The sequence below is a fragment of the Dromaius novaehollandiae genome, chromosome 3 (genome assembly GCF_036370855.1).
Source record: "Dromaius novaehollandiae isolate bDroNov1 chromosome 3, bDroNov1.hap1, whole genome shotgun sequence".
Taxonomy (NCBI): domain Eukaryota; kingdom Metazoa; phylum Chordata; class Aves; order Casuariiformes; family Dromaiidae; genus Dromaius; species Dromaius novaehollandiae.
In genome coordinates, this window is record NC_088100.1 from 126,740,860 (window position 1) to 126,766,309 (window position 25,450).

At 41.9% G+C, this 25,450-nt stretch overlaps 1 protein-coding gene across 4 annotated transcripts in view; it reads left to right on the forward strand.

The window, feature by feature from the left end:
- MACROD2 (mono-ADP ribosylhydrolase 2) overlaps positions 1-25,450 on the forward strand; it is an 858,592-nt gene that overhangs the window by 603,718 nt on the left and 229,424 nt on the right. For all 4 annotated transcript variants that reach the window (XM_064510050.1, XM_064510049.1, XM_064510053.1 and 1 more), the window contains one exon: positions 4,709-4,782. In XM_064510050.1, the coding sequence (XP_064366120.1) occupies positions 4,709-4,782 (74 nt within the window). The remainder of the gene's footprint in view (positions 1-4,708; positions 4,783-25,450) is intronic.

Sequence of the window (25,450 nt, forward strand, 5' to 3'; positions counted from 1 at the left end):
CTTGATGTATGCACAAACGTGCCCGTGTAGATATTTTTCTGAGAAAGTAAGAGAAACTCATAACCAGTCTTTGTGTGGTTGTGTATTTGCTTTCTTTTTTTTTTTCTTTTCATGATTGGCTTTGAAATGAAACAATCAAAACCGCCAAATAAGTATGTTACGTTTGTGATGAGCCATTTAGAAACTATAGAGAAAGGAATAATCTGAAATGAATAAAACCCATGCAGCATTTAGGTTGTGCTAACAAGAAGTGATGCAGATCTTTTTTGCTAGGATGAGTTGATTTACAGAAAACGTTAGGCATCTCAGTTAAGCTGACAAATTACAACATTTACCCCTGCAGCTACTGACATGATTTTGGGGATTGACATTTGCCTCTTAGTATTATATCAAGGTAGATATAATCTGCTGCCATCATCTTCAGCTGTATCATATTAGGCGTTGATTATTTAGTACTTGTGTTTTGCTAAGGGGCTTTTCATGGGGAGGTGGCATTACCTGATTGTAAGCTGGACATTTTTAATAAGGTGCTACATTGGTTGAGCAGAATAATAGAGAATAATAAAGCAACCAACATCTCTATACAATTTGGGAATCCCTTAAATAGATTTATATTAATTTTATTTCACAAAGTCATTGTTATACCTTTATTTATTGAGTAACTTATGGTATACATTTTCCAAATACTGCACAGACAAATTAGGCATACAGTAATAGACATTCATAATAGTGTGAATGTTTCTCTGCTAAATCTCCAAAGCACAAAACGCTAAACATTTACTCTAGAGTGTTTGGCAATAGGGAGTTCATCACCTATTTTTGATATATTAATGAAACAGGGGGATTTTGTTCCAGTTGCTTTTCACAGAATAAACAGAAAATTTAAGGGGAACTCCAAAGCGTATATGTCCACAGTTACTATCTTCTTCAGTTCTCCTTCTCTAAAACAGTACATTTATTTAATATCAAATGTTCCAGAATAATTCTGCAAGATCTTACTATCCCTTTTCTGGAAAGCTTTGACGATGACAATTGCACAAACTTGCGTAGCGTACAATTTGTTTCACAAGCCGCTTCTCAGGTCAGTGTTATAACTTCCAGGAATAAGGTGGTAAAAGTCCTGGAAACAGATACAGAGGCTTGAAGACCTTTTAAAGCTTTCATAGACTGTCACTGTGCATAGTATCTGTGCGAGGATATAACAAAAGCAATACAAGGCTGATTGCAGAAGGGTGGGGTTTTCCGGTGGGGAGTATGAGGGCATAGTCATTCCTCTTAGAGAGTGAATGTAACAGCATATATATTTGTTAACAACTAGCAAAGAGGAGGAGAGGAGATTTCTTAATTTAGCTGTGGCTAGACTGATGCTGGTACCCAAGCCCCTATTAAAGCTAGTAGTCACTTCTCTAAAGGTGTATACAAAGACAGCTATCCTGTCTAGAGTGACACCAGAAAGCTTCAGCTTTGAAGCAACTGGGCGAAGATATAAGAGTTTCCATAACTGTTTCCAAGCAATTTGCTAGGCTTTTGGAATAACAAATGCTTCTGGAGACGTAGCTGTGTTGCAGCCTTTTCCCATGTGGCCAGAGGGCAAGCACGTGGAGATGGTGAGTGCTGGCCCGCTTTCCAGAGGCGGCAGCGTTGAACTAACAGAGTGAAGCTTAGCCTTAGCCATGCGTGCGCGTGGGATCTCCTTCACCCGCCTTGCTCCTCCCAGGCCCTACGGGATTTGCCTCAGACCTTAGTCCTTTCCGAGCAGCCGGCTTTCCAGCCTCTGCCAAACCTTACACTAACTCGTTGCATGGACGTTGAGCTTGCACCCGCCGCAGGGCATCGCAGTAGTGGGTGAAGCCTTGGAGGAGGGCCCGAGAGACCGTGGCCACTCACTCCTAGGCCGTGCTGTGCTTGCGGGGTTAGGAGCGGACGCTGTTGGTAGATAGGGAGATGTTATTAGTAGGCTTTGCAAAACTGGGGAGAGCTGTAACGGTGATAACACATGCTGGTTTTGTGCCGTGGCAGTGTTTGTTGCCTCCGTGCCAGCTTTGCCGAAGGCAGGTCCGCGTCGGAGGGCTCGGGATGGTGCCAGGCACCCGAGGAGGTGCCGGGAGGGCTGTGCTTGCCTGCGCCTCGCGGCGAGCGCTTTGCCTTTCCGTGCCCTCGTCCTCCTCAGTATGCTGGAGGAGCGCTCGCTGCAGCAGCGCGGGCCAGTGTCACGCGTATCACTTCACCTGTTTTATCTTTTGTGAAATTGAGCCTTTAGCCAGAATTGTCTGAGCCGCTGCTCCGGCAGCCGGTTAACCGTGAGGCTCCTCGAGCTCATTTCTCTCCGTAATTTGATCCCCACGTGCTCCCTGAGATTGCTTTCTCGCGGCGGGGAGGAGGGGCGCGCGGGGTGCCCGGGCCCGGAGCGTCGCGGCAGGCCGACGTGGCTCGGAGATAAAAACAACGCCGAGACGCGTTTTAAAGGATCCCATCTCACTTTATCTCCCTTTAACCCGGTCCTATAAAACAGCGTTGCTGTGTCGGCGGATCGGCCGCGCCGGGCCCTGCGCGCGGACATGGCGCCGAGCAGGAGGCGAATTTCCAGCCGGCTTCTGCGTGAAGCCCACAGCTGATCCCTCCATGGCAATTACCAGCAGCATGTGTAAAACAGTAATTAGGGGGGTTTTGGAGGTTTTTTTTTTGTTTTTTTTTCATACCTGTGGTCACAGAAGGCTTCTACGGATTACAAGATACTTTCTGAAATCAGAATTCAATTTTTTTTTATTTTGGTCACCAAGCTATTTCTTTGGCAGAACGGTTACTTAGGGTGCGTAACTGAGCCCCGGGTTTGCAGATACGCTGCTGCTTAAGATGGGTTAGTACAGCGTCAGCTTTCTAAATAATGTACGGTTTATTCAGAGATTTATGATTCTGTAAAATTGCCAGTGCTTTATCACAGCTTTGGGCAAATACCCTGCTGCAGGGAGGGAAAAACATGCCTGGAAAGTGAATCTTGCTGGAGGGGGGATTCTTCTTCTGTAAATAAGCCGTTCTGCGCATGAACAACGGCCTATTGCTTACCCGAAATACCCGTTTCTCCCTCTGCATGGTGTTCCTCGCACGTCCAGGCAGCTCTTCCAAACTCGGGGAAGGGGAATTACTACGTTATAAAGTCCTGGTTTGTTAGATAGGATGTAATTAATTTGAGCAGATGGTCTGCTTAGAGGTCTGTTATGTTATATGAGCGAAACGAGGCTTTTAGGTGGCCTGGCTTTGGGTTCTGTTAGCGTTCATTAGTTTGTGGCGTAAGACATATGCTTTGATAATATCAGCATCATTATTAAATGTCATAAGAATACACGTTCCCAGCAGCAGTGGAAGTATCCACAGTAACAGCTACAGGATCTTTGCTAATTTTCCATCTTGGACCTGCAAGAAAAGATTATGCTTTCCTGTGAAATATGTGCAAAGGAAGCACAATCCTGAACGTCAGTATTAGCCATGCATTGACTGTTTTAACTCGCTCCTCTTAGATATTGGATAGCTGTTACTTATCATTTCAGAGCCCTTACAAACCCCGTCCTGTCGTGGGGCGTAATGGTTTGGGACAGGGTGCAAAGAGGGTTGGGAGGTTTTGTTTGTTTTTTGATGCATTGGCTACTCTAGCGGTGCACGGGTTGCAAGAAGGGCGAAGGATGAAGGGTGTAGGTGTGGGGGATAATGTGCCGAATCGAAAAACTAGGCACATGTCCTCATTTTTGCAGGGTCTGCGTTTCAGTTGGTGGTGGGAGGGTAATGAATAACGTAAAAAAAAAAAATAAAATAAAATAAAAAGCGCTGTGTCTGCAGACGAATGCCAGATTGCAGGGCTGCTTCGGTGGAGCCCCAGCGCTGGCTCGTGCGCTCTGCCTGCAGCTCCACCTCTTCAAAGGCTGCTCCATTAATGTGACCTACTGAGGGCTATTCACACAGCTTACGGGGTTTTATTTCTAAGTCCTCGCAGAAATGATTTGCTGCCCTCCAGTTAGGAATTTAAAGGAAAATTAAATTAAGGCTGCCTAAGTAATGAAAGCATCTTTAGATTTGATAGATAGAGATCATCAAAGCAGAAAGCCTGTATCCCTGGAAAGATTTTTGATATTGTTTAGTGCAGGGGGGAGTTACCGTCTCTAGTATATCATGAAATATCAGGCCTTAAATTCATACGCTTATGCTTCATGAATTCTTTAATCTCTAAAGTTGTTCATTATGTTTTAGGTCATAAATTAACAGATTTCTAAGTCAAATAGAAAAATTACTTCTATCCTTATGATGCCTACAGCAGTGGGATCATAGTTTTGTGTAGTGTTGCTGACAGATGGATTAAAGAAAGAAAGGTCTTGTGCCTTAAGAGACATCTGAATTTGTCTTGTGTGCTGTGAAATGTAAGCCTAGTATTTGTTACTGTGATAGGCATATTATATAGTTGCTTGCCTAGTGTGACATGTATATAACTAGCTGTTGTTTCTGCTTCTCTGGAGCCGTAGGGCTTTCCTAACTAGGGTTGAAAAAGTAATTTCCAATTAAAAAAATCATGTTAAAACTTTATGCAAATTTGAGAAGTAGACAATTGACCAACTGTAATCCCAAACTAGTGCTAGAAAAAAAGAAAGGCGTCCATTTTCTTATCTGTATATAAAATGTGTGCCTTCTATTTATCTATCTTTTCCATTTCTTCTGTTTTTAGGTTTTCCGAATGAGCCCGCAGCTGTCATTGCCCTCAACACTATTAAGGAATGGTTGAGCAAGAATCATAATGAGGTATGGAATAAAATACATTATTTCCCAAACTGTTTAAGATTATTGTCTTTGACTGCAAAACTGTGAAAGGAGTAAACACAGACTTGATCCTTGAAGTGAAGATTTATTCTAAAACAGATGAAATCAGGTCAGGACAATATAGCCAGGGGAGGATTGTTATATTTAAAAGCTGTATTGGAGTTAAAGGGAAATACCTTTGTTTGAAGCCATACTGTGCGTTTCCTGTGCATTGTAATCTTTCCTGGCAAGTAAAAGCCTATTCTCTTTCTAAAACTGCTTCTGAGCGTCAGAGTTTTCATGTAATAATGAGGACATTCCTGGAAAGGAAATGTATATAATAGTTGTCAGTGGAAACAGCCGCCAAGGGCAGGGGTCACTTTACAGTAAAGAGCTGTATGATGATAGTGTTTTTTTGTCTTCATTAATTTTTGGTTTGCCTTCAGTTTAGTGTTCCTTTCTTCTGGAACACTTACTAAATGTCTGATATAACTGTGAATTTTTAACCAGGCCGGTCTTCTTCCAGTGACAGTGTGACGGTGATTATTTTTACATGACAAAATGCTTTCAACAGACGATCTCCATACCCTGCTTTCCACTTTCTGTCTGCCTCTTTTTTTAGTTCTTAGCAGGCTGATAGAATATGCTCATAGTGTTGAATTGGAGAAAAGCAGCAACGAAGTGACAGAGCAAATAAAATAATCATGATGTCTTAAACTGAAGATATGCCTCTTTCCTTATAATGACAGCTAGCAGACAGCTGGAGTTGTTCAGACAGCTAGAGTTGTTCAGTATTTTTGTCTCAAAATATTTAACAAAGCATCCAGTGGAGAAGCGCTGGATCCAGAAGCATAATTAGTGGTGTATTTCCTTTTGCAGTGTATTTGGGGGGCTTTTATTGTCGAGAGAATCTGATATGCAAAAAGGTATGAATTTAGCAAGGGGGTTTGTTTGTTTTCTTATACCAACTTTGAATTGAAAGGAAACACTACTTTGAGATTTGAATGGTAAGTTGAGATTTTTGAACCTGAGTTTCGAAAAGTACACTGAGGAGCTGGCACTTCGTAGTACCAAACACTTGGTAGCTTCTTGCCGCTTAGATGTTTGAGCAGTGAAGTAAGAGTTTTGGATGGAGAGTCTTCATTAACACTACAGATGCCTAAGTGTGGTCTTAGTAGCCTAGCTTTAGGTTTATATTTTTGAAAGCCTGGTCCATTTGTATGTAATTTTTAACCACGGGTGTAAGGCTAGAAGCTCTACGATTGTACTGCTTTGCCACTTCCTAATTTCACTTTGATGTGTGTTTACCACATTATTTAAAAAAATAGGCTAAAATTTTTTTTGGGCTCCAGAAGCAAGCTCTTCATTCTCAAAAGCTGAATATGCATTATATGTACACCCCTTAATTGCTTTTCTCTTAAAAATATTACAAGAAACCTGACTTTATTTGGTAGACTGTATATGAAAAGCATAGAGGTTTTCTGGATGAGGACTATTTTCTTCAAAAAGTTGTTTTGCTCTGAGGTTGGGCCATTGCTTATCAGCTATAAAGAGACTTTCAGGACACACTTTGAGTCTTGCCTTTTTCTCCTTTTTCTGCTTGTGGCCTGACTTGGCGTGGGAGCCCTCCTGTGCCCTGCTGGTCACCTTGCCTGCTTCCTTTTGCTTGGTGTGTTGCTTCGGCGTTTTTCTGGTTTCCACCATACACTGCAGATAAACTGCTCCTCTTGCTCTCAGAAAGCTCCAGGTCCATCTTGGAAGGAGAGAGGGTTCACAGAGCGTAGCAGATAGTGATTGAATTCACAGCCTTTATCATATATCTTCATGAATTTTGCCTGAGTTATATGAATTTTGGAACAGGAATGTATTTACAATGGCATTTTGCAAACAGAGGTTGATTTATGGTTTGTGCTGAGGAGGGTGAACTATTAACACTGAATATGCACAATTACTCCTTTCCCACATCCTGTAAAATATTTCTTTCTAAGTCTCGGCCTTCTTGGTTGTCTACCTCCAAACCTCCTTACTCGCTTTCTACAAACTCCAGTCTCATCTGAACGTTTTTTAAAGAAGTAGCTGTGGTTTACTATGTTTGTTCAGTGTTTTTGTCTGAAAATACTTTGTGACCACAAAACAACTGTTAAAAATTACCCTACTGAGCTTGCATCATAGTTTTGCATATGTGTGTGTGGTTTTGTTTTTAAGTTTGCATTTGTATTGCTAATGCTCGTTATACTGCGTTTCCCAATACCCTTGGTCAAAAAGTCACTAAGTCGAGGTTTGATGCATTTTAAGGCATGTGACGCGTACTTAAATGTTACATGTCAGTGAATATAACAATTAAGAAGTAATCCCCAAGAGCTTTGGTTATTTTTTTTTTTAAAGTGGAGTAGTAGGTTTTGCTCAAGATACTTTTTGAGTGTAAAGTTATCCACAGCTTTGACATCACTGGGTGCCACCATTCAGCAATAAGCTTACATGCAGACTTAATTTTGTTCCAGAAAGAAAAAACAACCCTTTCTTGTACAATGCTTTCTGTTTGTAAGGCTTTTCTACAATTTACTGACTTGAGCTTTGAATATGGCTTACTAGCATGTTGTACATGTCACAAATACATCAGCAGTAAAATGAAAATACTTGCCAAGGCTATTGAAGGTAGCAATAACTTAGGTTACAAAAGGGGTTGTTAAGAAGCATACAGTTGTTGGGATGCTGTTGTTTAATGCTTGCAACCAGGTGAGAATCATTTAGCTGACTTAAATGAGTTGATATCTCTACGCTGAGCGTGAATCTGATTGATTGCATTTTGTTTACATTTATTCTCTTGGATTTGGTTTTAAGAAGTAATCCTATATGTCCCCCAAAGCTTTCCTCAAATTTAGCTTGTTGTACTACTGCAGAAATGAAGGGGACTTTCTGTATCAGTAGTAGCTGTAACTCCTGTCATAAAGACAGAGCAACTCCCACTGCACCCACTGGATATTTAAATCCACACGTTGTAGCCTGGAGCAAGACCTTAACAATTTGTCGGGAGGGCAGCTGGGCAGCTTTTTGAAGGGTTGCCCATGTTTCACTCCAGTTATCTCTAAGCAGAAGCACTGCCCTGCCGCCCGTGCTGTCGGAATGAGCCATTTGTCCTGCTAACAGCCTGGCCCCGGCGGGGACCTCCTGCCCCGGCCGCGTCCGAGCTCAGCGAATCAAAGTCAGCTCCGTCCTTTCATGCCTTCTGCTGCGGTCCGTCTGGTCTTTACCTGAGGAATCGTGTCTCTTTTTGACCCAGCATGTTCGCAGAACCCCGGTGCTGCTCCTTTAGTCCCAGAGATGTTTGACAGCCGTTCATCTGCTTGGCAATGTCCGGTGCCGGCTGTCCTGAATAAAATCGCTAACTCTTTGAGCGTAGGATGTGAAACTCTGAGTGAATTCAGAAAGTTTTAGTGCAGGATAGAAAGCCAAAATTGCAGTCCACTTGCTGGGAATTGCACCTGCATGACAATATGCTTAGTAAAGCCTGATAGGTAAATAAGATGGATATCTGACAAATCTGTAAGTCTTTTGTTGTGCTCCACAGCAGCGGTGTCTTATCTCTCTCCCTGCATCCCAGGAAACTGTGACCAATCTGTGGAAGATAAGGCAATATTGTTTTCTTCTCTCTACCTTCCTGGAGTACTTCTCTCCTTTGATGCTATAATGAAGATTTTATCCCAGCTGGTATTAATTCAAAATATAAATAAGTCAGTGTCTGAGTTCCTTAGTCAACACGGGGGCCTGAAAATATTGCCTACATGACCCCATTCTTGCAAGCTGTGTTAGAGCCTTATGAAGTTCTCTGTCATAGCGTTTACAGGAAAAGTGATTTGCATTTAATAAAAGGTTTTCTTACCCAAGTCCATTGTTGTGCTTGACCCCTCAGGTGTTTGCATAAAAACTTATTAGCAGGCTCAACTTCCAGCCTCTCGGATGAATGTCTCATTACCATGCAAATGGAGTTAGCTCCTTTTGGAGGTTAATTGTTACAAAACAACACATAGATCTACTGTAATTTACTGAACGCTAAATACCAGCCAGGCAGGGCACCAGCCATCACAGCGCAGCAGCCTAAAACTTAACTACATAAAGTTCACTAGGGAAAACAACAGTATTGTAAGTAATGGTTTGTGCTTAGTTGTATGTAACAGGCAGCACTGTTATGGTCTTGAAATGCACCTCTTAGTCAAACTAATTTTTGGTCATGTTTTACACCGAGGTCTGCTGACTTGCAGCCAGAGGGCAAATCTAGTTTAGAAGCTGGTAAATGGTGTTAGATTGTACGTGTAGAAATCCCTTGGAGCAAGCTCGCGAGAATGGCAGTAGTCAGCAGTACTAGGTTAATTTACTGCAGACCACCTAGGCTATCTCTTTAGCAAACTACATTTTCACATTTCACAAAGTGCTCTAAAGGTTTAATAGAATTCTCCAGAGCACAAAATAGATTTGGATCCCATCCTTTAGGAAATTATACACTGGGATTCATTTAAAAATGCTCATTTAGCTCTTTGAATGGTTCAGAGTGTTTCTTTCTGGGATAACTTGGCCAGGTCAGGGATACTGCCGCTTGATTTCCCATCATATGGCACAAAAGAAATGTGACACCTTTAGATGCTGGAACCCCTATGTTTGGGGGTTTCTTTGCAGCGGTGGGGGGGAAGAGAGAAGAGAAGGGGTTGGGTTTTGTTTTTCTTGGCAGATACCTTTCAACATATGCAATGTTAAAAATTTTTGTTCGCTTTTCCTTTGGGATCATGCTATGTGTCTCAAAAGGGCAAAAAACAAAAAATACGCAGTGTGTGCCTTGCCGTATGTCACTGACATGAAAAGCCTCAGGACTTTTTCACTGCTCAAGAAAAGACTTTAATTTAACAGCACATTTAGCTCAAAGTATTGTTCCTTCGCTTGCACAATATCTCACAGCGTTTATTATGTGCCCCAGCAGAACAACAGCAACCAGAGGAGTGTGATTGCAGTGTATGTTCCAGCGAAACAACTGATGCAGATTAAAAGCACAGAGATGGAAAATAAATCAACACATTCCTGATTCTTTTTCATTAGAATCACTACTGAAGAGATACTTTTTCTTATTTTGCCCGAAGCGGATGAGATTTTAGGTCCATGGCTTTTAGCAAGCGTTGTACAGTTCTTATTTTGGTGACGAGATGTTGCGTGTTTCCAGCAAAACAGGATGAGCAAAGTCTTGATACAGTTGAAATTAGTGGAGCTCTGTTCAGTGCGGGGCAGGATCACAGTCTGTACGCTCCGGGTAGCCAAAGTTTTCAGGAGGAAACACCTAGTTTCTCAAATTAGGCATGCCAAATTGCAAGCACCCTGCACCAGTGCTTAATTTCGAAATTTGTGCAGTGCTTCATCCGAGTCAGGGTTATATTTCCCACTCCTGGGGTAGCTGAGGCAGCCACCCTTCCTGTGCACCCGTGCCTTGGCAGCGCGGGGAGCTCCGCAGCCGCTGAGCTGCTGGGCGACACGAGGGGAGCAGAAGACCCACGACGATGCGGCGCGGGCCCCGCAGGAGGTACCGTACCTCCGGAGCCAAGGAAAGCACCAGGGCAAGCCAAGCGCAGCTGGAAGATCGTTTTATTTTTTACCTTTCCCTCCCCCCTCCCTTTGGTGGTTCCAGCAACCTAATTTTGGCTCCTCTGTCTGCAGAGACAATTAAACCAAGTGGCATCTTGAGATGAGGTCTTGTCTCTATCTCCACGGAGCGATGCAGATGGAGACGGAGAGTCTTGGAAAATGTTGTGTGATGCAGTTTCCTTTAATGTAACATCAGATATGTTCCCCCAGGCAGAGCAACTACATTTCTGCATTTATTCCAAAAAAGGAGTTGAGCAGCTAGCTAGCTGACAGTATTCAATTAATGAAAGCAAATATTTTTTTTTTTAAAAAATGAACAAATGCAAACAACTCCCCTTAAGATAGCATTACTTTTGTTTTTGCTTGACTAGTTTTCATGCTTACAGTTTTACAGTTGTCAACAAAACTGTGTATAATTTTGAAGAAGAATATATTTATGCCTAAGGTAAGATCTTTTATGACAAGTTTGGGTCTGCAGTGACATGTATTTATTTTAAAGTATATTTATTGCTCAGGAATAAAACTCTCAAAATATGGGTTTATATCGAAGCCAGTGACAGATCTTCAAGGACAGTAAGGATGCCGATAAAAATGCAGGCGGCTATTTTGGTAGCTCTTCTATGCCGGTTTCATTTGATTAACATAATCTTCCCCCCACCCCCTCCAAAACACCGTTCTCTTGGGTAGGTTAAAAAATGATCTCCTTTCTATTTCCACATTCTAATTAGGTGGTAATCATATGCTGCTCTGATTGAAATGAAAATCAGCCATCATGCCACTGTCATCTCGCTGAAGTCGAGGGAAAAAAATGCTTTTCAGCTTGTACAAAATTAAAATGATTTACTTGCTCCATGGAGCTCCTCTCTTGCTGGGCTCAGAGAGATTCAGCGCCGTCCCCAAAGCCCAAACCTACCTATCATCCCAGCGGACAAGTCATTTTCTGGAGCGATAAGTGAGCTGCCAAGGCAATGAGCCTTCCCTGTGCGCTCTTCAGACCGCTGCCCAGGTACAGGGCTGATAAACCAAGCACACAAAGCCCGTGTTCGCTCTACGCGCCACTTTATTTATTAAGCTTAAAAAGCTTTTGTTATTTTTGATACGGCTATTAAGAGAGGAAGGTGGGAAGACGTCCCTCTTGGAGAGACCTGGTGAGCGCTGAGACCCTCTCGGGTGCCCTGTCTCTGTGCTTCTCACTTGTCACCCCAGTGCAGAGGGACCAGGAGAGGACACGGCTTCCCCGGCCCCTGCCCCTTCCCCCCAAAATCTGTTGATAGTCAAGGAAATCCACGTGTCCTCTGCATAACGTAGATGTAACCATAGAAAAAAAAACAATCAATAAGTCTTTGTAAAGATTTCCCGTAGTTGTACACTTAGTGTCCAATATAAATAATGGCTTATGTAACTCCATTAGGGCTAATTAGTGCCACTAATACAAGACAAGTCTCTGCATGGGCTCTGTCATGTTTATCGTAGTTAGCTGTCTAATAATTGAACTTAGTCAAAGCATTTATTCTTTCAATTCAGGAATTGGAAGAATCATTCCTTGCAATTCAGGGCAGTTCTGGGACCAGGGAACTGAGCAGCTACAAAATTCTGGAAGCGTGTAGCTAAAACAGCAAAGTTATCTCTGGCTGATGACTGAGATTTTGCTGTGTTTCTTTGAGTTGCCCTCCCGATTTCTGTATGTTCGGACGGGCCTGGATTCTGTAGAAATGTGTGCCAGAAGGCATTTAAATATGAATTGAAAAAACTGATACAAAATCCCCCCCCCCTTACTTCTTATGTGCCAAAAATGTCATGAGAGCATCCCTTTATTTCATTACTTGCTTTTAGCGGGAAATCCCAGTAATTTCAAGCTACATCTCAAATCCACCCAGTGCAGAAAAGCTCAATGTATTCCTTGCCACATGGGTATGGAGGAATAAGTAAATAAATGAAGAATAACAGCCCCCGTGGTTCCAGTTTGGCCGCAAGGGTTTGTCTCTCCAAACAGCCTCACGGTGGATCTGTGCCCAGGCTTTGCTGGGGGAATGTGCGGTCCGGGCACGACCACGTCTGTTGCCTACAACCTGCCCAAAGCAGCGTGTCCAGGGTGGCATGTGAGGGTGAAATAATAATAAAATACAATATTACATTGGCAACTCGCTTACTGCAGCAAGCATCAGATCACCCCGCAAGGGACCAAACTGGTGCAAGCTAGCTAACTATAAAGAACATATTTTGTTAAGTTTTGTCTTTCCAGCTGTGATTTTATCTAGCCAGCTCCTACCACGGTCTTGGAGCATGTTAGCCATCAACATTAGGTTGCAATCAAATTTACGCAGAATGCAACCCTCATGGATTCGCGTGGCCAGAGTGCGTTCCTTGCAAGAAAAAAGGAGTTTATTGCTGCCTGAGTACAGCGTCTTGACGTGCAGTTTGAGATATATGGTTCTGACATTTAATAGGTTAGATGATATTGGCCACATGCTTCATAGGGTCTGTACCACAGTGTGCTCCTGCAAAGATGAAAAATGGGTCTGTCCGTGTCACGCGACACGACAGAGCAGACGAGAAGAGCACCGCGGACGTGGGGCGCGTGGGCAGTGAAACTCATGGGAGAATGACTGAGGGGCTTCCACGGTACCATACTGGTAATTAATACGGAACAATTTGTTTAAATCCAAAACTGAGCACAGCTTAAGGGTGCTTATTGCCTGCTAATTAAGATTTCAGGACAGATTATTTGACTTTTTCATTCATTTGAGATTAATGAAAAATGGAGAATAAATTATTTGTAAGAGCAGGTATGAACTTCTGTGTTTCAGAAGGTAGCAATGAGTGTAAACGATGCTTCCTGGCAAGAGTTTTGGAGCAAAGGCTGCAAAAACCGCTTGCTGAGATTCAGACCTTACTCCTGCCCTAATCTCTCATGAGCTAGCAGAAGTTAAGTTATATTTTTACTAGAGAACTGGCAGCACTCACAAGATGTTTACAAATACTAAATCTAAATTGGGTTCATTTACCTAAGTCTTATTTTATTTTTTACATTAGAAAAAAGAACTCATCTGCTTTGAGACTAGTAAAATAACTGGAAAACATTTGCAAAACAGTCAGTGGTTAAGAAGGCAAATATTGGTTGAGGATTAAAGCAGAATTAAGTAGGTTTAAAAGCAGTGTAATTTTCCAGTTGCAATAAAAGTCACCACGGCAGACCATAAATGTGACATGCTGTTGTACCTGGTATATAGCCAGATTGGGGTTGCCCATGTCTCTCTGGTTTTCCCTCTTTCTTCATCCTGATTCAGGAATGCACTGTAATAATCCTGGAATTCAGCCGCATGCCTCAGTTCTCCCGAGTTTGGGATGCTTGTCTGAACCAGAAGTCCTAGGTATGTGTTTTGTCTTAGTTACGAAACTCAAAATGCCACATGCTAATACTCTGCCATACGCTTTAATACTGTAACCTGAAATAAAATCCTCAGGACCAGGCAGCTACATGTTTATCCCCCGGTCTATTAATAGACAATACATCCAAGGGGGTAGGTATATCTTTCTGTTTCTTCTTCCCCCACAATAAAGTCATGCCTTTCGTGAGCCCATCTTCAAGGGTCTGGATCTGATGAGGTGTGGGAAAGCGTTTTACAGGTTCTGCATTCTTTTTGGTCCTTTTTCGTCCAGCTTTTCCATACACTCATCAGAGCCTGTGTATTTAAGTTTCAGCCTCGTTATATGGTCTCAGGTTGGGTTTCACCTTTTGTTTAAAGTTCCTTTGGGCTTTGTAAGCCGAAAGGTTAAAAAGCCTCCTCCATCTAATTACATATTCATAATCTTATTCTTTAGTAGAGATGTTAATGTATAAATGCTGTTTTACTCCTAAAGTGCAGCATATTTGATTAACTTCATTAATTCTTTCTAATTTCCTCTTGTTTTGCAAGAGTATGTGTCAAATATCTTTTTCATGCGTGGAAAGTCTTTGAGCTTGCGTTGCTGCTTACTGTTTTGAAGTGAGTGCACAAAACCTTGCCCTAGTATGAAAGAAACATCACACAACACTCTGAATCCCCTGAATTTAATCTTATAACTTGATACCTTTCAGATTGTAACCTCCTCCCTGCGGGCATTTAAACAAACATCTTCCTTTGGGACTGCATACTAATATACGATGTGTATGGTGATAACCTCATGATGGGGAAATTTTTCAGAAGGCACAGCAGAAGTTACATGTTTTGGTCCTGCTGACTTTCGTTGTGACTTGGTTGCCTAACTGCTCTGCGTTCCCTCTTATAATCTCCCCCTATAGACACAAGGTTCAGTTCATTAATATTTACAAAGCAAATGTATTTTCCTTCAGACAGTTGAGGCACAACTGCCCTTGATTTTTGTTGGATTGTATGAACATTGACAAGGGTTTATATAGCATAAGGGCAAAATCTAATTAATATGCATACTTACATTAGCAGAATACCCTAGGCATGTTTTTCCAGTGTGATTTTTATGGTGCGTATCCTATCAGAATAAAATCTCATTGTAACTACAGGTTGCTTAAGTGTGTATGCTCTTCTTCAGGATGGGATCCATGTCTTCATGGGAATTTGCAAACTACCTGGCATGTTTTCGGTACTGAAGCCCCTATTAGCAAGATGGAGATGTGGAAATAAGAAATTGCAATATCACAGATGATCAAAGATACTTGTAATTCAAAGCATTGTGTGTAAAACCAGAGGGTGAGCTTCTATAGACTAACGCTAGTACTCAAAGCTCTCCTAAGTTTTAGCAGAGCAAGAATTTTTGCAGCACACTTGCTAACGAGAAAGGGCAGGCAATAGTATCTTTAATGATGGCAGTGTTAAGCAGTGTTTGTTACAGGAGGTAGATGAAAAGGCTGGATTCTCCAATACTGAACATACAAACCTTTACAGAAATAATAATTGTATGTTTACTAGAGCTTGTGTTGTGAGCATATTTCAGATTCTGAAGGGCTCACTTTGAGGCAGAGACGTATTTGAGGGACAATCCCATCACGTACAATTTATAGCCATGATATTACAAAAATAAATCTAGCTTATATGATTCCTCCAACTAGTGGAAATTGAGAGGGGAGACTATTAGAGAATAAAGAGCTCTTTATAGACAGATAATAACAAGTATATGTACTGCTCCAATGCTAGATTGCTCAGGGAGCTAGGTTTTCCAAGTGAATGGTAGGTAAGCCGCCTTTATTGGCAATTTCTGGTCACCTTCTAGGTTTTGTACGTGGGAAAGAAAGACCCTGCTGTGGTCCTGTGAATTAGGGTCTGTCGAAAGAGGGAGGCTCTAGCAGCGCATTGCCATGGATGGCACACGTGCTCTTTCCCTTTGGTCGGGACGGGGAGCAGCAGGAGCGAGGGGGGCCGGCACCGCAGCTTTCACCCGTGCGTTGCGGGAGCTTTAGGAAGACAGTGAGGTACTGACAAACCATTTGATCTGGTTTCTTATTTCCTGGATAGCCTAGTTGAAAGCAGACGCCGCGAGAGACTTTGAAAAAGCAGTGTTAGCGACTAGTTATTCTAAAGCTTGGTGGTGGAAAAAGTTGATTTTGGGTGTCCTACATACCTAGAGCAGTTAGGTAGTTTAAAAATGAACTCCTGTTACAAGGATCTGGCAGGCCCAGATCTTCTTGCTCTTCTCAGTTGTACTGTCTTTCCCTTTGCAATTTTTTCCTTTCAGACATCCCTGTTCTGCCCCCACATGAGCTGTGGACTTGTCTTTTTACACCGTGCTCTACTGCTTATGCATTTAACTTTGGATCAGGAGAGAAGCAGCAAAGCCTGCACCTCCACTCTGGTCTCTCCTGTGCTTTGCAGCTGTTGTTTTTAGGTAGGGATTTCAAGTCCAGCTGCTCCTCATTGACCCTGTGGGAAGTGGCAGGTTGGATCAATTATTTGCCATGCACATTCGCTGTTGGCAGGATTCTCAAGAGTCTTGTAATGGCACAAATGACGTTACTTGCCAGTGCAAAAAGAAAGTTGCAATTGGCTACAGCAATTAATATGCAATTAGGAAGGCACTTTTTTTTTTTTCTTTCTAAGTATTTTTTCTGGTTATTTTTAGGATTTGTATTTACTGAATGGTTCAAGAATTCCTTTTGGAAAGAAGGGGGGGTTTGATTTTTCTTCCTACAGGGATGCTGAGAAGCACAGACAGCTGTTATTTAAACCAAAATTGGACATGAAATGCTATCAAGCCATTTACTATCTCTGAACTATAATACAGCAGCCCTCTGTTTTAATGATGTATTGTTGTTTATTATGCACCGCATTACTGCTCAGACCTAAATTTGTTTAGAAAGTAATGAGATTTGAACTTAATTACAGTGTATCTTTAAATACAGTCCATATGTACCAGTTAAGGCATTTTAGAAATTAACTGTATTTGCAGCCCAGGGTACTGGCACTGTCAGGTAGGATGCGAGGAGGAAGGGCTGAAGTGCGTTGGGCTGGGGATGTGTTGAGACATCAGCGTTATCAGAGGCGACAGCCTCTGCGAGCGAAAGAGCAGCGCAGTCTGAAACCCCTTTGGTCTTTGGCAGCGCTGCCGAGACCGCCAGCAAGGGTGGTGGTTTGTGCCAGCTCCTGCAGCGGTTTTGGTGAGGGTGACGCTTGGACCACTCAGACACGGTCACCTGGGCTGCGTTTGAACCGAGGGCGTACAGCAGAAAAAAAAAATGCATTTTATAAGTAGCCTCCAGAGCCGTTGAATCCTGGTTTGAGATTAGATTAATTAGCACCCATGTGAGTAATCTCAAATGTAGGAATTTAGAGCTGTTGCGCTTCTTTTTTTTCACATTATTTTCTTCTAAATGCTTTAGAAAGATGCTTTTGAGGAAATGTTCTGTGGTTAATGAAAACATACATGAATGTAAAGCCATATATGGTGTTTAAGTCATGCAGGTTCATCAAATGGAAATACGTGGCAAGCAGAGGGCTTTGCTGGCTGGGTGGCCTCTGCGGGCTGTTGCTAAAAGAGGTCAGGTTTGATCTGTGAACTTAAAACCAAAACTGAACTAATTAAGGTGATAAGAAAATGTTGGGAAATGCCGGATAATTATTCGGAGAACTGGGTCATAATTTCTTTTTCAGTTAGTCTTCTAGCATGTTGCCACACCACAGAGCTTTCCATTAATAATGAAGATGTTTTGGAGGTGCGGTATTAGCAGTTGGCTGACTGTGGTTAATTGATGTATTACCGTATTCCAGGGGACCTCTGCGAGTGCCTTGAAGGCTGCTGGGGAGACGTAAAGCAGAGGCACCCAAAGAGGAGTTATTTTAACCTAACAGTTCTCGGAGTCGGTATATGCTGCTTCGAGAAGGGAATTTGCTAAAATACGTGGAGAATTTTGGTTTAGAAAACACAGATGTGATGAACCTCATGCGTTTTTGTCTGCGGGGAGAGCACGTAAGCTGCTGTAGGAGCAGGGCAATGCACTGAGCCTGCAGAGCGCTTTAAAATCTGAGTGACTAAATGACATAAATCCATTTACTTATGGGTTTAATCCAGGCTGCTTTATCAAAAAATTGGAATAATGAATTGACAAGTAGTTCAAGAAATCAACCGTATATGTAACTGAGGCATGCTAATTACTGTCTTTTTTCCTCCAAAGTCGACAGAGCTGGAAATGAATGCATCTTTGTTGTCAGGGGGAGAGCTAGAGACGGGAGGCTGGATGAAGGGGGGCATTGCTTCTTGCGAGAACAGTTTTCTAAAACCAGATTAGTAATGGGATAGCAAGCCTTTCACCTCCAGGTCACTCGCTCAAATCCAGGCCGTTTGGTTCGCGTCTAAGAGCTTTGCACCCTTTACGCTGGTTTGGCCTACGCAGGATGAAATGGCAAATGTAGTTTTGGTCCGTATCACAACCGACCTGACTCTGGTTGTGCCGATGAATATTATATATTGAAAGAGTCTGATCCTGCATCCTTCACAGCACCCAGTTGGAGATTTTGCTTTTCTCTCCAGAGAAACTGGGATTAGGCACAAAGTAGCAGACAGTAGTCTCTAGTGCTGATAGCTTCAAGTGTTCATGGGCATATAAAGGAATTTCTTCTTAGATGTGCTTATGGAGGGAAATGGAAGGCAAGGACTTCAAAGGAACGGAAATTTTGATCACGGAACATTTTATTGTACAGTTAATTACGTAAAATAGGCTGAGCTGAGATAGAGCTCTTAGTAATTTTTTCTCTGTGTGTATAATTAGATATACCGAGCTGTTTGCTCAGCTAGTGTCAGTCCGCTTAGCTCTATGCAAGTCAATTTGCATCAGCTGAGTAGCTGGACCCTGGTATTTATGAAGCCATTGACTGTTTATTATGCCATAAGAAAAATCAGCCAAGCTCTCTACCCTAAGGAAATTCAGGCCAAGATTTTTAAAGTAAGAAAAATAATATTGTGTTCATTTTCAAAGTAATGATGGGCTAATCTCAACTTTCAGCACTATTATTTGAAGTTTGTTTGAACCTATCATGACTGCTTCTTATAGCAATGGAGTGTAAAAATAAAGAATTACCATAATATTTTGGGGACCTACTTGTATTTTGGCAATTTGCAAAGAAATGGGATGGCGGTATTCTGATCTTCATAGGCTGCGATCTGAAGGCAGAAGTAGCAGATGTGGAAAAGTTGAAGTCTGGAAAAAAAACAGAGTGAACTCTAGAAAAGCCTTTATCATTGAGTAACGTGGGAACGAAATAGTGAATGAAGTGACAGTTGTTGATAAGGAACAGCCAGGATGAAATAATATTACTCTGAATGCTCATATTTTCATCACTTTCGGAAGTGTTTTAGGTTTGAAAAAGGGCAAAACTGCTCACGTACAAGCTTCCAGGTTCTGTTTTTCAAAAAAGACCCTAAACATAACAACTTTCCCCTGCTGTAAGAATTCAAGTTTGAGGTCAGTGATACCCTGGTGCCTCCTACAGCTGAAAGCACAGGGATCCAAAAGAGTAGCAATATTGTATGTTAATTAAATGATTTAAAAGTAGTAGTTCCTTTGGATCATGCATGATGACACTCATGGATATTTTTAGCACTGTAGGTCTTGGAGGGTCCAGTTCCTTGCACTCTGTTTATATGTTCAATATCGACAGAAACAGGCTTGACAGAAGGATTTAAAAAATATTTTAGAGAATGCCAATATTTAAATCACTGGGACTGAAAGTACTGTTTTGTTGAATTGGAATGAACATGGCATGGACTGTCTTGTTTTAGAGGGATTTTCACTGAAGAAATACAGAATTCTCTCAGCTGAGAGACTTGACTTTATGTGCTCAATATAGCCTAGGTAATATTTGTGTGGAGGAAGAGCGTGCCTGTTTTCTCGGTGGTCTGCACCCAATGTGTTGCCGCTTGTCCAGGCGGGATAAGAACTTCAGTCGATGATCAGCGTTGGGGTCTGATGCCGTATGCCGCGGTTAGCGGAACCACAGATAATAGCTGCACTCGTTTTGTTCCATTCAGGATAAGAAGAAATATCATTCCTCATGGCAGAAATAGTCAATTCTTTTGTTAGTTCTTAAATACTGATATTTTTAACCATCTCAGAATAGTCATACAACTGACAGGAATCTATTTCCGTGCACTGAGTGGGAGTGGTTTGTACAGCTTTCAGACTAATTTAATTTTGCTTTTGTACTTACGTGCGGGGATTCTGTGATATCCCACCTATCCGCTGTGGTGCCAGAGAAGTTTAAATGAAAAGTTTACGGTACACCTACTGATGAATGTGGTAATTTTCCGTAGAACTAATTCTTCTTTGAAAAGATGGTTTGCTTCACGCTAATTATTTCTCTATTGTCTTTATTTGCAGCACAGGCATTTCACTGCTCTTCATCTTAACTTATTAAATCCTTCTTGCTCATGCATGAATCTGGACAGCTGGATGCCACTAATGGGGCAGCTAGTGCTACCCAGTGGTCTATAATCAACGGTCTGTTGCCACACATTAGCATCACACTGCATGCCTAAAAGGACTAAAAATTTGATTTGTGAAGCAACAGCTGATTAGGGATGATTAACAAAAAGACTAGGGGGTGGTGAATATTGTGTAACACTGCTTCCATCCTTTCAGAGTCCAGCAAGGAATGGCACGTATAATATGGCACTGTGAACAAAAACAGATGAACCGTTATTTCAATGTTTTTATCACTAATCATTTCTCAAAGGCTGTTTAAAACCAAATACATTTAATAGCATTTACATGAAAACAGAGGTGGAAATTATCATAAAATCATGAGAAAGAAGGTATGCCTGCTTAAATTAAACAAAATATGTCAGTTCATTTTTTTACAGTATCAAAGCAATACCAGATGCCATAACCATGATAAATACATAAAAATATCATATTACTAAATGTACCTTGAATGCCTTTTGAAATACAAGACTCCCACTCATTGAGGTTAATTGGTATTCTGTAATGAGACATAATTCATTTTCAGTACGTAAGGAGATATACTGGAAAAACTGAAGTTGCAACAGGTAGTCTTGAATAACCAATGGAAATATATTCAACTTCTTCACCTTCAACCTTCAACCTTATTATTCCTTTATGGTAGCTCCATTTCTTCAAACTGCTCCACGTACATCATGCATAGGGGTGTGCCGGACTGTTTCCTCTCATCGTCTGCCACTGCAGTTATGGATGGCAGTTCTTCTCTTCGTTTAAAAAAAAGTAAACAAACCCCCAAACCTGTGGGAATCCAACCATTCCTCTTGCGTAGACACTGTGTAGAAATAAACAGCGTTTACTGTATTGAGGAATGAGAACTTCCCAAATTTGTGTACATTATTTTAGGTATTCACAAACTGTAGTCTGCAAGTGGTCTGTGTTTGAAGCAGTGTTTTCAGGGATGTTTACTAGCAAAGTTTGGCAAGTTAGTGTGCTGGCTCAGGGAAAACATTCAAATTTAGCAGTGGTTCACTGCTCCCCAAAAGTTGTGAGTCGTCGCAGTAGTTGTTCAGTGGAGGTAAGTGGGTAAATAGTGTGGGCTGGGTTAAGTTTCTGCCTCTGTCTCTGGATGCCTCTGTCTCTCGTTGTAATGTGTCAGTGTAAACCCTGGCTGATACCTACATTAGTAAGAAAAGATAAAACTCTGGATCCACATATGCGAAAATACTTCATTCACATTTTGCATATGGGCATGACAACAACAAAAAAGAATTACACTGACTCACCAACTGCAGTTACGTATTTTTACTTTTCCTTTCTCTATTGCTAATTGTGCCTGGATATGTTGCGAGACTTACAAAACTGTAATAGGTTCAGAATTAAAAGAAGGAATAGTTCTGTTGTGAAAATTCTGAGATGAAGTATATTAGAATGTAAATCAGTAAGTCAGAGCATTAAATTCAAAGTTGGTGGTGTTGCTCTGGTGAGATGAGGATGATGGCAGAATCAACTCCTCCGTGTCCAAACGATGCTGGGACTGGTATGGTCTTCTCTTTCGGTTTCACGCAGGGTCAATCCCTTCTCTCCATTGAATGAGAAAAGAAGAATCTTGAGTTTAAAAGTAAGGATTTGTTGTATCATTTGAATATTTCCTTTTCTCTTGTAATCTCATCTTGTAGAATAGGTTATAGTTTTTGAAACACGGGGTGTTTAAGCTGTCAGTGCAGCCCAGCGTATAATCTCTTTCACTTTCACATGCTCTTCACTTTCATTCCTCTGCTTTTACGTATTAATATCCTAGCTAATGTCCTTCCCCGTCCCTCATCCTGGGGACTTCAGTGTATTTCTCTGTTTGTCTCCTGCTTTTCTACTATTGCAGCTTGGCCAAGAGAGGAAATGATTATTTCTGCTGTTGCTGCTCTTGCTGAGGCAGGACTTTGAACGGACACCACTGTTCATCTTTGCAGCCTGCATTCGGCTGTTATCGGGGCTAGAAGAATCATGGCGTTGTCCTGAAATGCCCTTCGCTGTGCAGTATTGAGCCGTGTTGCCTGTATTTCAGGTTCTTGGGCCCACAGGCTAAGATCAAGTGTAAGCAGCAATTTGGAGAGAAAAGCCGATTAAGTAGAGGGTACGGTATTTCCCTGTTTCAGTAATGCCGTGAGCCCCGGTATGGTCTATGCTTACCACGAATTAAGTTTGCATTTTATTTTTTTTTGGCAATAGAAAAGAAGACCTGATATAGCTGTGTCTGGAAATGACACACCTGGGAAGGGTTAAAAAACAAACAACAAAATATTATTTTGTCATAAATATGATCAAGCTATTATATGAAAAACTATATACATTTCCCTCTTCCTTCCATCATCCTTTCATTGGCAACTACAAAAGAGCCTAAAATATTTGCTCTAAAAATTAGAAAGAAAATGAAATAGTTGCTGCTCTCTCAGAAATAAATCACAAAGTGATGTGAATTAGAGAGCTGTTAGTGCACTTCTGAGGTGACTACAGGCAGAGAAACGTAGTGCAATCAAAGTGTACATAAATAGCCTACTAATGCACAGACAGTTTCAGTTCATCATTGTAGTGGACATTATTAAGATAATTATTTTATCCTTCATGACTTGCTATTCTCTTGTCCTGTTATATAAATCAATCCCATCTAACTAATACGTTTTGAGGGACAATTTTCATCTCCTCTTACGAAAAAGGATTATTGCAAAAGGCAGTCTTATTAAGGACTTGTCACTTCAGAGATCTGGTGGCAATAAACACTTGGCTGTTCATTTGCTGGCAGGTCACGTTTCGGTCGAAAACAAAAGCGATGCAGGAAGTGGCATGTAAAAAATTGGTTGTCTAACTGGGTGCCTTGGCTGGTTCCATTTTGTGTCGTTTTGCTTCAAATCATATCAACTTGCGTTTAAAACAATGTCTTCAGGACATTTTATTTAACCTTCAGAAGTTCAGGAGGTACCACTGTAACGTATATAAAATGTATATCGAGATCCAAGCTGCAATTAGTCCTTGACATTAGTCTTTTGTATACATCTTACCGCTTCGCTGATTATTTGTTTGGTTAATTGAAAATCTGAGTGTGGAATTTTAAGCTAAAATTATGATTGTGTTTCAGCAATAGTGTGTTCCTTTCCTGCACCGTGTTTCTGGTTCCGCATTTAGGTACTTTTATATATCGAGAGATGTGGATTTGTTAGCCCAGGGCCATGTGCTACTGAAATAGCTGTAGCCGTGGACAGATGCAGGGTTTTTCAGTGGTTTACAGAAGTGTTTTCTCAGCGCCTAGTTGCTTTGCTGGATTCACTCTGAAAGGCACTGTGGATGAATCTGTGGTCTGCTGTGTTAGAAACATATCTTCTGCTTCTTTTGGAAAGGCTTGTTTGCAGCCTCGCAATGGATATTTGTAAAATACAGTGGTTGATGTTTGACTGCCTCGCGTAGCAGGGTGAGGCATCGCCTGCTCGGTCGGCCTGGGAGGTGCGTGGAAAGCTGCTCTGCGTATTGCTGAGCAGGTAAAGCAGCGAGTCTCCTTTGGCTCGATGACTAGTGTTTATATGAAGACACCTCGCATACGAATTCAGGTCAGCTCAGTCCGCTGCAGACCTTTGCTTGCCAAGGGAGAAGGAGCTTGCCACCTTTACAGCCATCCCTGGCCTGCTGGTTTCCAGTGGAAGAGGAGTGTTTGCTTGCTCTCTGAGAGGGTCCTAACCAACGTGGTCCTGTTGGACCTCTTGCTGCAGGAGGCCAACGCCGTGTCCTGCAGCTGAAAAAGCGTTTCCAGGCCGCCAGGTTGCTGTTAACTCCTTGCTACGGAGCTCTCGCTCCTTTTTTCTGCCTCTCTCTGGCTTAGCTACCTCCCATATGCTTACGATATATGTAAGAAATCTGGGGGAAGATGGTCCTCCTGTTTCCTCTTTCATGTCCCCTACGCAGGAAGTATTAAAAAACAGGGGAGTGCTGTTGATGCTTCATAGACATCTATGCATGTTTTGTGCTATATATAGAAGAGGTAAAATTGACGACTTGCAAATCTGTCACTAAATGCAATTCTTCCCCGTTTCCCCTGCCAAATAGTAATTTAAAATTTCAGCAACCTCAGTAAGGGCTAGGGGCTAGCACATTGCTAAGTATGTGTTGTACACTACGGGAAGCAAGGGCTGGAGATGAAGGTTGTGTGTTATCCCAAGGGGGAAAGGCAAGTGGTGTGGGTCAGGTGTTGCGTTCTCAGGTCGCGGCAGACCCAAGTTCCCTGTGATGAGACCCGTTCCCGCTCACTGCTTGTGGAAATAGGCCTCAGGGACAACTTGGCTCTCCCATGTCTCAATCCCTAATACACTTTTTCACAGCAATATACAAAAGGGTTTTGTCAAAAAGGAGGAAAAAAATCCCACACTGCATAATATTGTTTATTTCTGGGTATTGCTAGAAAAAGAAACATGGTGTTGGGACATGCTACCCAAAAAAACCCCAAAAACTAACAGTCACCTAAGCATTTTCCATATGACTATGAGCAATCAGCCATCTGTAACTTCAATTGCAAATCCACAGTTAAATGTGTTTTACCTTTTTTGCGGACGCACAGGTCTTGCAGCTCTTGACTCGGGTTGTCCAAAGGAGAGTCATGTGGGAGAAGCAGTATGAGGGGGTCATGCAAACTTCAGAGGGAACAAATTCAGTGGAAGTGAATTTTCAGCAAAAACTGTGCTGGTAGATGTAGATGTATGATTGTGGGACCAAGGCTGAGTGCCTTGCGTATGCCAAAGTAGACACTGCAGCTAGTGTTGGCCTTAAGGGGACTGAAACAGCCGCCATGTACACCTGTGGTTTGAAATCAGCTTTTTGGTGGTTTATGATTTTGCTAAACATAATCAGATTTGTCTATGTGACTCTTGGACTAAACTGACCCAGTTTTTGGTATTGATATGAAGTGATACTCCATCAAGATGGTACCAGTGTTGCATGAGATTGGTGACTTCAGAGTATTTGTCAGTAAGTTTTGCAGGTTTTGTTGTTGCTGAGGCAATAAGAGTCAATCAAGCAGTGCTGGCTGATTAGTCTGCAAGTATCAATTCTAGGCACATGTTGGGATGATCAGAGAAATGGCAGTGGCAAATAGAAAAGACGATTTATAAA